Here is a 17,660-nt window from a genome sequence, read left to right on the forward strand (position 1 = left end):
GCACACTAGAGGTCTGAGTGCCAGGGAGGGCGGCCGTCCGCCTGTTTGCCCAGGCTGCAGCATCTCCTGGGAGCAGGCCAGGCTGGCCGCTCGCTCGCTCTGCTGCGCGGTGCCGCTGCCGCTGGGCCTGTCCCTGGACAGAGTCAGCAGGCGCACGTGTGTGCGTCGTCACACACTTGTATGCACCGTGACGTTTATGTCTACGCTACACTGGTGCCTCCACTTGCAGCATGACAGGCTCACCCTGGCTTCCCCGCCCTTGACTTGTGCTCCCGCGCTTGGTCTGCTGCTGCTGCAGTGATTGTATGCTGTCCTTTGTGAGCCTAGCTTTCCAGTGTACGCTTAACCCTTAAAGAGCCCCCTTTGAACTGCGAGGGTCCCCTTGTGTTTACCCGTGAGTAGGTACTGCAGTACTGCGCAGTCCGCAGCTGGGTGGAATCCACGAGTGTGGATGTGGTTGTGTTGGAGGGCCAACTGGAGGGCCATACTTGGGTTTTCACCTTCACGGGGTGGGGGTTCTGTGCCCTTAACCCCCCGCCATGTGACTTAGGTGGGCTCTCTCAGGGCGGCTGTGTTAGTCATCGTACAGTTGTGCATGCTTGTTCCTGTTTGCGTTTCATTTTATGTTCTCCACACACTCTGGTTGCTCTTAACTATTTACTCTTTGGGTTTGTGAAACACGACCGTGGTTCTAAGAGTCAGGAGGGAAGAGGATGCTCAGAAATGTCATTTCCCCTCAGCTCTGCTCCCTCATCCCCACCCTTCCTTTCTCCATTCTAATCCCACACATCTGTTATGGGTCAAATCGCAAATCCCCCAAAGATGGTGAAATTCTGACCCCAGGACCTGTGAACACGATCCTGTTTGAAAATGGCATCTTTGCTGAAGATCCAGTTAAAGATCTCTAGGATGGGCCGTGATCCACTATGATGTGTCCTTATAAAAGGGAATTCCAACCCAGGGGCAGACACGAGCCGAGGAGGACACCGCCGTCTCCCAGCTGAGGTGCCCTGAGGCCCCCGAGGCGGGGAAGCGGGTAGAGCGGGGCCCCCTGCAGCCCCGCCAGCACTTGGGCTTTATTCCTTCAGCCTTCAGAGCCGGGAGGAGGTAGACTTCCGTTGTTTCCGTGGCCTCGTCAGGGTGCTCTGCCACAGCAGCCCCAGGAGGCAAACAGCCCGGGTACCCAGTTTCTTGTGGTTTAAATCGTGTGCCCCAGAGATGTGTGCACGCCCTCATCTGTGAGCGTGACCTTATTTGGAAAGAGGGTCTTTGTCGATATAATAAGATGAGGTCATATTGGGTTAGAGTGAGCCCCAAACCCAGTATAACCGGTGACTCAGGAGAGAAATTTGGACACAGAGGAGACCCTCAGGAAAGAGAGGCTGTGTGAGGACAGAGGCAGAGATGGGGGCGAGGCAGCCACGAGCCCGGGGGAGGTGTGGACAGACTGCCCTTCGGGGCCCCGGGAGGACTTGGCCCTGCCGGCACCTTGGTTTTGCACTTCTGGCCTCTGGAACCAGGAGAGATGAAGTTTCTGTGGTTGTAAGCCACCCTGTCCCTTGTTATGACAGCCTTAGGAATTGAATACACAATCTCATTAGCTTCTGGTTTATCCTTCCTGTTGCTTTTGCACAAACGAGTAGAAACGTGGATATTTCCCTGTATCTCTTTCCTCCATGAAGGGTAAATGTGCAATAGATAACTCTTGATCACCTGGAGCATTGTTTTCAACAGCACAAGACAGGAAACAGTTTAAACATCCATCAGTTGAACACTAGTTAAATATTCATTCAGTAAGTGGATTATTATTTGTTCATTAAAAAGAATAAGCAGCTTTATATGTACTAAAACAGAGCACATCCTAAGATGTGTTCTTTCTTTAAAATGTCATTTACTTATTTAGTTCTGGCTGTGCTGGGTCTTTGTTGCTGCATGGCTTTTTCTCTAGTTGTGGTGTGCGGAGGCTACTCGAGTTGTGACGTGCGGGCTTCTCATTGCAGCGGCTTCTCATTTCAGAGCTCGGGCTCCAGGGTGCGTGGACTTCAGTGCTTGTGGCATGTGGCTCAGTTGCAACTCCTGGGCTCTAGAGCACGGGCTGAATAGTTGGACACATGCTTAGTTGCCCCTCGGTATGTGGGATCTTCCTGGACCAGGGCTCAAACCCATGTCTCCTGCATTAGCAGGTGGATTCTTTACCACTGAGCCACCAGGGAAGCCCTAAGATGTGTTCTTGATAAAAATATTTATGCACAGAAGACTGGAAATAAAATGTGCCGGTCATAATCCAACAGCCCCTTCCCCAGTCTGGGAGCAGGTTTAAAACAGGTAGTTTCTGGGGGTCTGAAAAGGAGAGGCGCCGTTATCCACTGAATTATTCAGTTTCGTGTGATTTCTGGTTTTCTTTGGGGTTGAAGATGGCTTACAACTGGGCGTGAGGGAATGTGACCTGTTCTTTCCTGACAGGACCAAGAGGCAGATGATGAGAAAAGGACCGAGAGTCCTTTGAGCAGGGGGTAGGACAGGAAGCGGGGCAGGGCTGTGGCCAGGGCTCCTTCCCCAGGGTGGGTGGCTGCAGGCCTGTGGGCCGGGACGAAGGGGTGCGCCCTGGAGGTCTTGGGTGCTGCTTGGTGGGGTCCTGGAAGGCCAGCCTGAGGCCCTTGGAGTTGGTGGGGTTGTGTTCAGGAATGAGTCCCCTGAAATCAGAAATACCGAGATGGAGTTGGTGTCAGAAGATGAAGGTGTTGAGTTTAAGAGATGGGACAGGTTGCATGGAGCAGTGTGCAGGCAGGGGGCCACCTGGAAGGCCAAGGACCCTGGGTATGCCAGGGCAAGGGCGGCAGAGGAGCTGGGGAGGCTCGGGCCAGGGTCAGCGCACCCGCGAGCCACTGCTGGAAGGAGGCGCCCTGGGACACCACACGTGTGCATGCACACACACAGCCCTTTACACACACACACACACACACACACACACACACACACACTGTCCTTTACACACACACAGAGACACATACACACACAGACACAGACACACACGGACAGACACACACACTGTCCTTTACACACAGACAGACACACAGGCTCTCACTCTCTCTCTCTCTCTCTCTGTCCTTTCCTGAGGCCCCTGAACAGGGAGTGGTTGTTTGATGTAAGAATCTCTAAAATACTTTCAGTGTCCTTGGGCTTACGTGGAAGCATCAGGAACACTGCCAGTCTGTGCTTCCGGGGCTGCCTCCCGTCTTCCTCTGGGGGCCTCCCCGTCACTCCCAGTTTCAGTGGTCCAAGTGCTTGTACGTGGAGGGCAATGCTCCCCGGAGAGCTGAGTCCACACTGCATCCTGAGGCCCAGCCAGGTCTCGCATCCCTCACTGATTTCAGCCTGAAGTCCCCTCAGTTTAAAGCAGAGGGTCCCCAGCTTTTGTGGGGACCCAGGAGCACTGTCCCGGGAGGGGATGCGGTGTGGGTCACACAGTCTGCTGGCGTCGTACGTCCTGCGTCAGCGCCATCTGGGACCACGGGGACCCCAGCAGCCCTGCCTGGGCTGGTGCAGACTTGAATGCTATAACCAAATGCCACTTAATTCCAGAAGAAATACCCCAGTTTTTTAGGGGGAACAGGTTAGCTGTGTGGATTAAGTGAACAGTGCAGCTAGGCCAGAGAATTAAATATTCAAACTATCTGGAAACTGAATGTTTTCTAAGTTAGGCTGGTTTTAAAGGTATTCCTCATATAGGTAAAGGCTAAAGTGTGTGTTATCTATAAATCCAAAAATAAGCTTAAACAGAAGGCAGATATTTACACCTTGTAGGAATGTGGAAGCTGATAACATTGATTTTGAAAGCCACGAGTTACTTCTAACTCATTCCTTCCTGAGCGCCACACGTGTGTAGTGTGTAACAGGCAGCTGCAGCTTGTCGTGGCCTAGACTTTGACACAGAGTGTCCTGTGTTAGGAGCCTTCAGCGTGCTGGGCAGTGAGCCCCTCTACACAGTGCCAGCCCCCGGCCAGTGTCTTCAGGGTGCTGGTGAGGACTGGCTGAATTCTGCCCGTTGGGTGGAGGGGCCGTGTGTCTTTCTGTGGCGTCCGGCAGCCACGCCGGGCCGGGGTGCAGTGTCATGGGGGTGGGTTTTCCTTCTCCCCGCGCAGTGGTTCCTCGGTCCACTGGTGCTAAAGGGAGTTACTGAAGAGTAACTGGAGAGACACTGAATCCCACTCCTAGTTATGAGGCAGAGGAGATCATGCCCTGGTTTGCAGACTTTAAATGCACTAATTTAAAAGACTCTTGTGGACAGGAGAAGAAAGGACTCAATGAAGATTTTTTGGAAGATGACGGGACAGTTTTGGAACATGCACATCTAAAAATTTGTCTCCCTCTTAGGGAGTATTTTTTCTCCTTTTTCCATGTTAGTTACACAGTAAGGAAGGCTGGCCTGTCGTTATTTCTGGCTCTGGGAGGGTCTGCGAGCATGGAGGCACGTTGAGTTTGGTGAGTTTGTGCACCAAATCGGGGCGCATGTGGGAAGTGGCGTCAGAAGGTACCTGCCTGTTCCTGCCATTCTGCCCCTAGTTCTCTGCGTTCTTGGTATTTGCCATGTGTGGGGCGGTGTTAGCAAAACTACCTGCCGACTACCGGCTAGATGCACTGGCTAGATGCGCGGAGCTTGTCACTTCTGATTTCTCCAGGGTGACACTGGTCTCTGGAGCCGGCTTTGGTGTGAACAAATCAGGGTATTCTGTCCTGATGTCCTGTTAATTCTTTCTTCCTCATGTTTGTCTTTTCAGGAAAACCAGTTCTGTGTCCCTGGAGGCCCCCAGCTCAGTCCTGGGGTCCCCGGCGAAGCCTGGCCTCGAGCTTCCACGTGGGACGGCCTTTCAGCTCCCAGGCTGCTGAGGACCAGGCGGAGGCGGGGCCCCTGCACTCGGTCATCAGCAGCTCGGAGACCGTGCAGGGTGAGGCTGGTGCAGGGTTGGGGCGTTCGGTCAGGGGCCCCGGAGAACGCTGCCTCCCGCGGGGGTACTGAGGCAGAAGCTGTGCTTGAGGGAGCCACGGCACTCACTTCAGAAGAAGGAAGGGCTTGGTTGGAGGGAGGGGTCCCAAAACAATGCCTCCTGCATTTCCGGCTTCCCCGGCGCTTCTGACTTCCATCCTGGCGCGTTTGGCGCCCTCTGGTGGTCACCGGGAGTTGGCGCAGGCGCCTGCACATCTGCTAATGATCACCAAGCGGACGGAAGCTCAGCACGGCCCTGCATTCCCGGGACGTGTGGAGGGCAGGCTCTGGAGCCGGTCCTGCCGCGAATCCGTTTCTGGCTTTCAGATGAGACAGCAACAGAGTATTTAATGCTTGGGTTAAGAGGAGTGAAGTTTTCTCCTTTGCTTTCTAAATGATTAATCTGGAAACCACTGCATTCAAGAATCGAATCCGGGGTCTGGTTGTGGAGGCAAGTCGACAGCTTCTCCAAGCAGCGGGACCTTAGGCCTGCAGCCTCTGGCGAGGAGGGTGGGTGCGGGCTTGTCCGCGCTTCTTGGGGAAAGGGAACCCCTGATCTGCTCTTCTGTCTGAGCCCCAGATGGTTGGGGTTTTTTTGTTGTTGTTCACTGTTTTGAAAAATGTTTAAAACTCCTTATCTTAAAGATTTTTTTGAATGTTGCAAAGCATGTTCTTCTGTGAAAAAAGACGTTAAACTTTCCTGGTTGCGTCTGTGGTTCGTTACTAGGTTCTGCTACCAAACACGAGTTCCAGGCTGAGACGAAGAAGCTCCTAGACATTGTTGCCCGTTCCCTGTACTCAGAAAAAGAGGTGCGTGCCTGCTAATCACTCCCAGTGCTGGCTGGTTCTGTTGGCAAGACTGTTTCTGTGCTGTCCTTGGGAAATGCCAGCTAGTGGGTTAGCAGTGAGAAGGCATTAAATTTGGACAAGTACTGATCTTGGCTACCAATAAGAGTATTCTTACCAAAATCCATTGGGGTTTATGGACAGATATATCCAGGTAATTCTTTGAGCCACACTGAACCTGGGAAGTAATGCATTTTGCTGTTAATTTTAAAGTCTCAGGTGTTGGTGTGGGGCCTTCCCTGCTGAGGTCCATTTCTGGGGTGTTGCCCACGGGCTCTGGACCCCAGATCCATCTCCCTCGTCACCTGGCCTCACCAGCCATGGTCTGTGGGGCTGAAGGAAGAAGACCCCCCTGTGTAGAGCAGAGCAGCAAGGAGCGCCTGGGGCCTTTGTGAGGAGACAAAGCTGCTCCAGGCTGATAGGCTGTGGTTCCATGCTCGTTGTTGCTAAAATGCAGAGAATTTGAGAGGGGTAAAGCACAGCTTGGAGAAGGCAATGGCAGCCCACTCCAGTACTCTTGCCTGGAAAATCCCATGGACAGAAGAGCCTGGTAGGCTACAGTCTATGAGGTCGCAAAGAGTCAGACACAACTGAGCGACTTCACTTTCACTTTTCACTTTCATGCATTGGAGAAGGAAATGGCAACCCACTCCAGTGTTCTTGCCTGGAGAATCCCAGGGACGGAGGAGCCTGGTGGGCTGCCGTCTATGGGGTCGCACAGAGTCGGACACGACTGAAGCGACTTAGCAGCAGCAGCAGCAGCAGCAGCAGCAAAGCACAGCTTTCCAAAATGAAAAGACTTCCAGGAAGTATTTCCAGGTCTCGTCCTGCTAAACTCCATCCCCAGGTGGCCCCGTGACACCCAGCTGCTTCTCTCTCGGGGCCAGGTCAGCCCTCCCATGTGCTGCGTCTGACTGTAAGTGGAGCTTTATCAGAGGAGAAGGGCTGTGCACACCCAGGTCGGTCGTGGGGCCTGAGGCCCCCTTTTCTCCTGAACATGGGAGGTCTGGTTTGTGGCAACCCACTAGATTAAGTGAAGCTGGTGAGCCCTTCATGGAGAAGAGAAAATATGTTTTGAGGATATTTTGACATCCCTGGGCAAGAGTTGAGAAGTCGTCTCACGAGTCCCTTGCAGTTGGCAGTAATAGACTCCTAGCTCCAAGCTGATGCTGAGGAAGGGGCAGTAGAGTCAGAGGTGACAGAAAGCTGGGCCAGGGGAACATGATCCACCTCCAGTCATCCTGTGGGCGGCTCTGGAGAAACTGGCTTTGAGTACAGCGGGAAGTCTTTATCCGGTTAAATGCTTCCCCCCAGCTGGTAACACTGCTGCAGAGGCTGCTGACAGATAGGTCCTGCAGCACAGCGTCTCATCTCCATTTCCATAGGTGTTCATTCGTGAGCTCATCTCCAACGCAAGTGATGCCTTGGAAAAGCTGCGTCATAAGCTGGTGTCTGAAGGCCAAGCGCTGCCAGACATGGAGATTCACCTGCAGACTGACACCGACAGAGGCACCATCACAATCCAGGTGCCTCCCCCGATGGGCCAGGAGACGGGCTGCCTGTCTGTCACGCCTCTAGGCTCCCAGTGGCCTGCTGACCACCTTGAACTGAATATAGTTCCCTGTGCTGTATACAGTAGGCCCTTGATGTTTGCCTCCTATATATTCCCATTTGCATCTGCTCACCCCAAACTCCCAGTCCTTCCCTTCTGCACCTGCCCTGTCCCGTGGCAGCTGCAAGTCTGTTCCCTATGTCTGTGATTCTGTTACTGTTTCATAGATAGATTTGTGTCTTATTTTAGAGTCATATCTAAGTGATACTGTGTGATAATTGTCTTTCTCTAATCTCTCAGTCCATCCATGTTGCTACAAATGGCATGGTTTCATTCTTCTTCATGGCTGAGTAACACTCCATCGTGTGTGGGGAGGGGAGGGGCACACACGCCACATCTTTTCCATCCATCAGTCGATGGACATTTAGCTTATTTCCAGGTCTTGACTATTGGGAACAGTGCTGCTGTGAGCATGGGGGTGCGGGTATCTTCTTGAATTGGAGTTGTATCTGGAGATATGCCCAGGAGTGGGATTGCTAGATCATGTGGCAACTCTATTTTTTTTTTTTTTGAGGAACCTTCATACTGTTTTTCATAGTGGCTGCACTGATTTATATTCCCATCAACAGTGTAAGAGGGTTCCCTCTTTGAAGAGGAGCCCCATCGTTCAAAGATAAGTACTGTTAACATCTCAGTATATGTCTAATAGGGTTTGTCTACATATCCAAACAGGTTAAAAAAGTTTTTTTGACCACTCTGCGTGGCTTGTGGGATCTTACTTCCCCAACAAGGGATTGAACCCAGGCTCTCAGCATTAGGAGCATGGAGTCCTAATCACTGGACCACCAGGGAATTCCCTTAACAGATTTTAAACCACGTAGTATTTTTTATGTAAGGTGACCCTTGAACAGCACTTGGGTTGGGGGGGCAGGCCCTCCTCACAGTCTGAGATCCACACAGAACATACAGTCTGTCCTGTGAGTACCCAGTTCCTCCACGTCTGCGGGTCTTGCTCTGCGTCCCCAGACTCGACCAGCTGCTGCTGTTCAGGGGTCAGCTGTGCTCTTCTTCACGTTTTTGACCGTACTTTTACGGCATGTTATTGTATATTCTCTAGTGCTGTACTTTAATTACAGCTGTTTGGATTAACAGTCTTACTGTAGACACAGCAATACTTTTGGTGGCTATTACAGTTTAGGGTCAGAAAGTTAGAAAGGCAGAGGTGGGGTTCATCAGGCGGTGGACCTGAGGGCCATGTTCCCGAGGTAGCTGCTCTAGGCCCTGCTGCCCGCGTCTCGGGGGGGCGTCCGTCCCTGTGGGCCTCTTCCCAGCAGGCCTGGCTCTGCCACTCAGAACGACCACTGGTTTGTGATCTTTGGTCTGCTCCTCTCTGCTCTGTGCGTGTGTGCCTTTCTTGCCGCTGCTGCTGTTTTAAAAGTATGTTTACGTATGATCAGGTCCCTCAGGTTCACGTGTTCAGGGAGTTTGGACTAACACACACAGTAGTGGGCCCACCATATCACTGGGGTCATCACCCAGCATTCCCCACCCTTCCTAGCCCTCATCAGCCACTGACCTGCTTTCTGTTGCTGCGGTTTTCTATTTTCTACGATTTCATACAAACATAGTTGCACAGGAGGTGGTCTCTTGAGTTTGGAGTGTCACTTGTCACGGTGGTTTTGAGAGTTCGTGCAGTCAGGCGAATCAGTAGTTTGTTCCTTTCTGTTACTGAGAAGTGTTCTGCTGTATGAAGGCATCACAGCTTCACCAGTCTCTTCACCAGCTTCTCCAGTGAGCACTGGAGATGATAGGGATCGAGCTGCCATGAATACTTCAGTCTTTGTATGGATACACGTTTTCATTTCTTTCGGGTAAATACCTTGGAATGGGACTGCTGGGTTGTAAGGAAAGTGTCTATTTAACTTTAGAAGAAACTGCCAACCATTGCCAAAAGCTGGTGTCCCATTCTGCGTTCCTCCTGGTAGCACGTCCTTGATGCACTCGTCATAGTTGGTCTTTAATATCAGCCATTTTAGTGAGCGAGCAGTGTCTCAGTGTAGGTTTAGTTTTCATTTCACTAATGGTTGGGGACCCTGGTGGCTCAGAGGTTAAAGCGTCTGCCTGCAATGCAGGAGATCCAGGTTCGATCCCTGGGTCAAGAAGATCCCTTGGAGAAGGAAATGGCAACCCACTCCAGTATTCTTGCCTGGAGAATCCCATGGACGAGGAGCCTGGCAGGCTATAGTCCATGGGGTCGCACAGAGTCGGACACTACTGAGCTACTTCACTTCACTTCACTTCCCTAATTGTTATAAGTGTTTACCATTCATGTATCTTCTTTGTGAAATGCCTTTCAGATTTTTGCTCATTTTTACTCAGGTTGTTTGTCATTTTTTTGCATTGTAAGTTCTTTGTATATTCTAGATTCGAGTCCTATATCAGATATACTTTGCAAATATTTTCCCCTAGTCCCTGACTTGCCTTTTAATTTTCTTAGGTAGTGGCTTTTGAAAAGCATAAGTTCTTAATGAAATGCAGTTTATCACTTTTATGTTTCATGCTTTTAGTGGCCTATTAAAGGAGTCACTGCCTGTTCTGCAGGGATAGAAAGGCTTCTTCCTGTCTTTTCTTTTTTTTTTTTGTCTTCTCTTTTAGCGGTTTCACGGCCTTGGCTCTTACACGCAGCCCTCTGATCACGTGGTGTCTGCGTGAGGGAGACGGTCTGGGCGCTGCTCCGCCCGTGGCTGCTGCTTGTCTCGGCACCGTTTGTTCTTCCCGTCCACAGTGGTTTGTCTTGGAACCTTTGTCACAAATCATGTGACGCTGTGAAGCTCTTCCTGGACTCGGTTTTGTCCCTGTATCTAAGTTAGTCTGTCCTCTGGTGAGGTTTCCCCACTAAGGCCTGGCTGGTGTGACTGGAATCCGCCTTTCCTGACAACCCTGTTGTGATATCACGGGCCGTGAGCAGGTCCGACTTGGGTGCTTGTACCTGGTGCTCCGCACACGCGCCCTGGTGTTCAGCCTGTTTGTCTCCTAGGACACCGGTGTCGGGATGAGCCAGGAGGAGCTGGTGTCCAACTTGGGAACCATCGCCAGGTCCGGGTCGAAGGTGAGGCCCCCGCCTTCCCTGGGGTGCTACCGCCACTCCCCTCAGGTCAAGCACTCTAAGGGCAGCTCTGACCAGGGCTGGTCCCAGATGCGCTAGATGCCAGCTTGAGAGGACTGTCCACCAGCGCGTTTGTGCCATTGGGGTCCCTCTGTCCAGGATTTCCCTGCATCATCATGGGGCCCTCAGAGGTAGTTTCTTATTTGTTGGATGGACCGGCTGGAGTGGGTACTTTTCCCACAGCTAGAGACTGGCTGACCCCAGGTTCAAAGCCAGTCCATCCCCGCCTGACACGCCCCTCTGACCAGCCTCACCCTGCAGGCCTTTCTGGATGCACTGCAGAACCAGGCGGAGGCTGGCAGCAAGATCATCGGCCAGTTCGGTGTGGGCTTCTACTCGGCCTTCATGGTGGCCGACAGAGTCGAGGTCTATTCTCGCTCAGTGGATGCAGGCAGCCTTGGGTACCGGTGGTTTTCAGATGGGTGAGTGAGTGAGTGGGTCCCATGTCACCCATCGAGTGTCCCCCAGGCCCTGGGGCCACCAAGGCACCTGTCACCCGCCACGCAGAGTGGGACTCCAAAGCCTGGTCTGGAAACCCCAGCAGCTTCTTGGGCTTCTATGGGAGGCCTGAGCCCCTGCTCAGGGTCTTGACTCCTTTTGCTGCTGGGTCCTGCGCTGCTCCAGGGCACGTGCCTCTTCTGAGGACATGTCCTTGATTCCTCAGGAGTGTCAGGGTCTGGCCCCTGGCCACCCTACCTCCTGCTGGCTCACCACATTCTGGGCTTGCCTCATGGGTGGATGTCCAGGAGCATCTCAACTTTTCACAGAGGCTGGCACCTGCCATGGCTGAGGTCAACTGTGTGTTTCCTAAACACCCAGACTTCATTTCTGAACCTGCATTCCCGCCCTGCCAGGGCACAGCCCGTGTCCCTCATCAGAACAGAGATTTCTGTTTTGTTCCATGAAAGTGGGGCCAAGTCACCTGGGATGTGAGATGACAGGGTGCCCCCTCCACTCCAGCCCCCACGTGCCCCTGCTCTCCAGAGGCAGCACCCAGCCGGGGCTCCGGAACGTGGAGGTCTCACAGGAGGAGGTCTCCCAGGGTGTGGCGCTTGCCGGCCATCACAGGGAACTTGAGGCCCAGAGGTTGTGCTCATGAGCAGGGACCCCGCACCCCAACCCCAGCACCACTGTCCCCGGGGGAAGGGGTTGCAGCTGGGTTCGGAAGCGGCGAGGCTCTGGCTTCCTTTCTGTTCGAGTCCTGGGGCCACACCGGCCTTGTCAGCGCTGACGGATGGACTCACTTCCCCTCTCCCTCTTAGCTCTGGGGTGTTTGAAGTTGCCGAAGCCTCAGGAGTTAGAACTGGGACGAAAATCATCATCCACCTCAAGGCTGACAGCAGAGAGTTCGCCAGCGAGGCCCGGGTTCGAGGTGAGCATGAGCCTGGGCCTCCGGGACAAGCTTGGTGGGGGCTCAGGGTCACATCTTCGTCCCAGTGCAGTGTGGTGTCGCTGGCCACCTCCCTGGCCTGAGTCCAGGCTCCGGACAACCAGAGTGGGCGCAGTGCCAGGTACGCCCCGCTGTCTGGGTCTCACTGATGCTACTGAACGTGCCCAGTGCCTTCCAGTGGTCACGTTACCCTGTGAAACCCTGATTAGGCTGCCAAGAGGTGTGGGTGTCTCACGGTGGCCTAGGCCCCCTGACCCGGTTCTGGAGCAAGTTCTGCTCCCCTTGGGGGAGGGCAGGGATGAGGCTCCCGGAGCTTTTGTGTCTAGAAGCTTCCGGTATTCATTGTTTCTGTGTCTTCCAGATGTGGTGACAAAGTACAGCAACTTCGTCAGCTTCCCTTTGTACCTGAACGGAAGGCGCATGAACACCCTGCAGGTGAGGCCAGCTGCCTGCGCGCTCGGCCGCCATGGAGCTGAGCCGCTGTCTGTCGGGTCGGCCAGGCAGATGGGCCTGCGGTGGCTGTCCGAGCCCCATCGTGGGATGTTCTGGGCAGGAAGGGCAGTGAGACCTGTGGGTGCAGGTCCACGTGTGCCAGGAGTCACCTTCACGGCGCATGCCCCACGCTTCTGGCTGTGTTCAGTCACTCTGCCCTCAGCACCGTCAGTTCTACACCGTCAGTTCTAGAAAAGGTCACCCCTGCCCACCCACCCCAGAAAGAGACCCCCACCATCACCAGCCCCTTCCCTGAGCCCCCAGTAACCACAGTCCACTTCCTGGTTGCTTATTCTGGACGTTTCATAGAAATGGAATCAGACATCACGTGGCCTTCTGCATCTGGTGTCTTACTGTGTTTTCAGGGCTCAAGCTGGTGGGAGTGCCTTGGCGCTCTCTCCCTTTCCGGCTCAATCGCCTTCCCTGAGCCTCTCACCCCCCGGCGGTTGGTGCTGGTCATGTGCAGCCTCGTCCAGGTTTTGCCTCCTGCTCACTCTTCCTGATACTGCTGCACACGGGGCACTGGTTCCAGAGCCGTGTGTGTGTCCATGTGTCTGTCCAGCACTGGGCACCGCAAGCTCCGCCCACACGTTGTTGGGAAGGTGTGTCTGAAACAACATCCCTGTTCCTCCATTTCCAGGCCATCTGGATGATGGACCCCAAGGACGTGGGCGAGGGGCAACACGAGGAGTTCTACCGCTACGTCGCGCAGGCCCACGACAGGCCGCGCTACACCCTGCACTACAGGACGGACGCGCCGCTCAGCATCCGCAGCATCTTCTATGTGCCGGACGCGGTGCGCACCCCCACCTGCCCCGGCCCAGCCCTCAGCTCGAACCCAGCCTTTCTGGCTTTGAGAGCCTGGAGCCTGTTTCTCTCTGCTGAGTGTGCACGCGCGTCCCCGGGACCTGTCAGGAAAGCAGAGCCCTGGGCACCCCCTTAAGCAGGTCCCCGCAGGGCTGTGTGCAGACTGCAGTCCTGGTCAGGAGTAGGCTCGGCAGACAGTGACCCTCTGGCACGCGCTCCACTGCCGATTCAGTGCGAGGGCCCATGGGCCACACTGAGACAGGCATGTGGGGCTGGGTTCCAGAAGCTGCAGACATGGAAACTTGAATTTCTCTTACTTTTCACATGTCATAAGGTGCTCTTTTTTGCTTTTTTCCTACCATTAAAAAATGGAAGGAAGAACTGTTCTAAGCTGCGTGAATGGTCGATCTGGCCTGTGGGCTCTAGTTTGCCGACCCCTGGCCGCAGCAGGTTTGGCTCTGTTCAGAGGATCAGACCAGTCATCGTGTTTATGGGGGGCAGCAGCTGTCCAGAGAGGCCCCGCCTGGTCCAGAGCCTTGGTGTCAGGGCCAGCCTCTCTGGGCACCACATGTACGCTCCAAATCTCCCAGGCCAGGCAGCCTCAGGAAGGGCCCCTGACTGTGGCGCTCCACCTCTGCAGGGCCTGCTCCTCCTGACACTGTCCTTGCTTTGCCTCCAGAAACCATCCATGTTTGACGTGAGCCGGGAGCTGGGCTCCAGCGTGTCGCTGTACAGCCGCAAGGTCCTCATCCAGACTAAGGCCACAAATATCCTGCCCACGTGGCTGCGCTTTGTCCGAGGTTCGTATCTGTGCCCAGCGTGTGGCTGAGGCCCTGCAGCCCTGGGAACAGCTCCTCCTGGGAAGGCTCACCTGTGCTGAGCTCGGGGGCGGGGGGTGGGGGTCAGTGGGGGAGCCGCATTCTCATAGCCTGGGGCCTCTTCTTGAGCTCCCCGCCTCCAGACACTGGGTTCGGTTGATTGATCCATGACAGTTTTATGATTTTGAGCAAAAAATCTAGGAGGTGGCTTTCAGAGAGTTCAGTGGATGCTGAAATTGTAGAAACTGTCCCGGCAAAGGCTTGCTGGCCTTGCCTGCTTTTCTTCCGACCCCGTGACCCAGGTCATGACCTGGACACAGTGTGGGTGAATTCTGGGACGAGGGGTTGGGCAGGGACGCCCCCGAGTATCCGCTGCTCTCACCCACGCGTGGCCACCTGTGTCCAGGTGTGGTGGACAGCGAGGACATCCCCCTGAACCTCAGCCGGGAGCTGCTGCAGGAGAGCGCGCTCATCAGGTGAGTCAGCAGACGTGGCGCCACCTGGACAGGCCTGCTCTGCCACCATAGGTGTGCTGGCTCTAAGCTGCCCAGCCTGGAGCACAGGTGCCCGCGGAGCTGCGGCGGGGGCACGTGCAGGTCGCCTGTACTCTGCCTCGTGGTTCCCTTCGGTTTTCGTGATGTGTTTGGGGACCGACGTGTGGAAGTGTGGCCACTACGTGTCCCTCCCTCAGCCGAGCCCCAGCCCCGGGGTGGCCGCAGCAGGGAGGCTCCAGAGGCTGTCCTGGATGGACGAGGTGGAGGACAGGCCCAGAGCCAGGATGTCTGACCTCAGTCCAGGAGGTCACTGATGGTGGAAAGGAAGCAAGGGCTGGGCCTGGGACCCGCCTGGAGACGTTGCTGTTGGAATCCACGTGGGCAGGGGTGGCCATCCTTCTCATCTCCCATCCTGACGGCAGCCACAGCTTTGGTCTGCTGAGTGTTTATTCTCCCCCAGACCGTCCTAAGCCCCTCCTGGGTGCAGCCCCTGTCTCCTCGGGGGTGCGACCCACTAGGTCTCCATGTCACAGTTGTGGAAACCGAGTCACAGGGAGGTCACTGCCACCAGGGAGTGAGCCTGGATTTGAGCCCATGTCTTTTGACTGCAGCCACGTGCACAGCCGGAGCTGGGCTGACCCAGACGCTGGCGGGACCAAGGCTGCAGGCGTGGGCGTGTCCAGCCATTTGGTCACTGCTTGCAGTCTTCCAGGGCTGGGTTGTCATCTTTACCAGCAGAGTCAGCCTTAAGTGAAATTTTTTACAAGAAGCATGACACAGAATCCATTTTCCCTAAGCCCTGGGAGAGTCAGCTGTCCGCCACGTGCCCACTGGCCCCGCGTCTCAGGTGCGCTTCTAGAGGACACACGGCAGGGTGGACCTGCCGTGTCTCCACAGACAGCCCACGCTGCACACCTGTTGTGTCCTTTGCAGCGAGAGGGTCCTGTCCAGGGTCACGCACACCTTTAGCTGTGGCGTTTCTCTGGCCTAGAGGCTGGCTGAGTTCCAGTCATTCCCTGACTCTCGAGACCTGTGTGTGTCTGAGGTCCCCGGGATCTCCCAGGTGGCCCCAGCGTGGGTCTTGATGCCCCACGTGCTCGGGTGCAGAGGGAGCACCATGTGCATCCTGTCAGGCGGCGAGACGGGAGCTGTCCCCTCACTGGCACTGACATTTGACTAAGGGGGTGTCTGCCAGCCCTCGCAGGTGAAATTCCTCTTTTTTCCTCTATAATTAGTAATGATATGTGGGACTGGTATTTTGTAGCTGTGGGTTCATTTCTTATACTTTTCTTAATATTTTTACAAATTATTTGCGTGATTGGATTTCCGTTTTACTCAGGAGTTGTGGTCTGCTACTGTCATTGATGCCCGAACTGCCCCAGGTTTAGCAGGAGCTCGCCCGGGCTGACTCCTTTGCCCCCATTGTGCTTTGTCTTCCACCTTCCCATCTGCTCCCAGCAGTGTGGAATCTGCCCGATTACCCCCAGAGTGTTACCTCTCCGGTCCTCCCCTTAAAAAAGCCTGCCCTCCCCAGCTCTGCAGCTCCCTCACTGGCTCAGGCCCTGATGCCACCCGCTGTCCCCAGCCTGTGCCCTCTTTTGGGGTCCTTGGGCTCTGACACTGTACGCCAGGCTTCCCCAACCCTTGCCCTGCATGGACACCTCTTCGTCCCATCCAAGCTACTGTGGCTCCCCTGACAGACGCAGGCGCTGCCCTGTCCCATTCTCCCCTGTGGCTGATGGACTGAGTTATTCAGGATGAGAGGGAAAAGAGGAAAAGCTGAAATGAACGTTAAGTGTTACTGTTTCCCTACCCTGAAAAGCAGATGGTAATTTTACCTTTTTAAAGGACGCGCAGAATACTGTTTAACCACGTGCTCTCTTGGTCGCTGCCGCGGCGCACAGGGTCTTCTGTTGCAGCGCGTGGGCGCACAAGTTGTGGCTCAGGCTCCGCTGCTCCGTGCCATGTGGGGGCCCAGCTCCCTGACCAGGGGCTGAGCCTGTGTCCCTGCACTGCACAGTGGGTCCCCAGCCACTGCACCACTGAGGAAGTCCTGAGGCAGAATATTAAGGAAGTAAAAACACCCCCTAATCCCACTAAAAAAGTTGTTCAAAATTTTATGCCATTATGTAATGTTCTGGTAAATATCCAGATGCAAAAATTACCAATTTTGTAAAACTGTAGGCACGTATAGTGTGTCCAGGATGAAAAGTGAAAGTGTCAGTGTTCAGTCGTGTCTGACTCTTTGCAACCCCAAGGACTGCAGCCTGCCAGGCTCCTCAGTCCGTGGGATTCTCTGGGCAAGAACACTGGAGTGGGTAGCTGTTCCCTTCTCCGTGGGATCTTCCCGACCCAGGGATCAAACCCAGGTCTTTGCACTGCAGGCAGATTCTTTACCATCTGAGCCACCAGGGAAGCCTCTATCCAGTATAAACCAAAATTAAAATATACTCGCATGGATCATAATTATGAAAAATATAACATACAACAAGTAGTTTTTTGCATACTTAGTACATATATGTACTCTGTAATTTATCCATACTGGGATCTTTCTGGTTTTTCTTTCAACTCAGGCACTTTTTCAAGTCATTAAGAATCATGTTGAGGGTGTAATTTTTAATGGCGTGTAGTTTTCCATCATTCATTTCAACCTGTTCTCTCCTGTTGAACACACGCTTGTTCATAATTGTGTTTCATGTGCTGTGGTGAAAATCCTGGTCCATAAATCTTTACCAGCTGAGCCACAAGGGAAGCCCTAGGGGTTCCTGCCTCTAGGGGGCGCCTGTCCCCTTAACTGGAGTTGACCACAGGTCACCCTTCCTTGCTGGGATGTCTTCACTCTTCTGATTATTAGGTGGCTAAAGTCCTTCTGTTTGATGGTATTCCGTGAAAGTTGCTTTCTTGTAATAAGTGCTTTTCTGTTCTGTAGAAAACTCCAGGGCGTTCTGCAGCAGAGGCTGATAAAATTCTTCATTGACCAGAGTAAAAAAGATGCTGAGAAATATGCCAAATTTTTTGAAGATTACGGCTTGTTTGTGAGAGAGGGAATTGTGACCACAGCTGAGCAGGAGATCAAGGTAGGGTCTGGGTCTCGGGCCTTCCTCTAGGTGG

At 54.1% G+C, this 17,660-nt stretch overlaps 1 protein-coding gene across 1 annotated transcript in view; it reads left to right on the top strand.

Annotated features, from left to right (window-relative positions):
• TRAP1 (TNF receptor associated protein 1) overlaps positions 1-17,660 on the top strand; it is a 49,904-nt gene that overhangs the window by 25,146 nt on the left and 7,098 nt on the right. Inside the window, exons 2-12 of the mRNA XM_068966992.1 lie at positions 4,779-4,946; positions 5,712-5,794; positions 7,216-7,356; positions 10,420-10,491; positions 10,810-10,970; positions 11,811-11,920; positions 12,300-12,373; positions 13,071-13,226; positions 13,917-14,037; positions 14,462-14,531; positions 17,479-17,626. Coding sequence (XP_068823093.1) covers positions 4,779-4,946; positions 5,712-5,794; positions 7,216-7,356; positions 10,420-10,491; positions 10,810-10,970; positions 11,811-11,920; positions 12,300-12,373; positions 13,071-13,226; positions 13,917-14,037; positions 14,462-14,531; positions 17,479-17,626 — 1,304 coding nt within the window. The remainder of the gene's footprint in view (positions 1-4,778; positions 4,947-5,711; positions 5,795-7,215; positions 7,357-10,419; positions 10,492-10,809; positions 10,971-11,810; positions 11,921-12,299; positions 12,374-13,070; positions 13,227-13,916; positions 14,038-14,461; positions 14,532-17,478; positions 17,627-17,660) is intronic.

This window comes from Capricornis sumatraensis, chromosome 3, assembly GCF_032405125.1.
Source record: "Capricornis sumatraensis isolate serow.1 chromosome 3, serow.2, whole genome shotgun sequence".
NCBI lineage: Eukaryota > Metazoa > Chordata > Mammalia > Artiodactyla > Bovidae > Capricornis > Capricornis sumatraensis.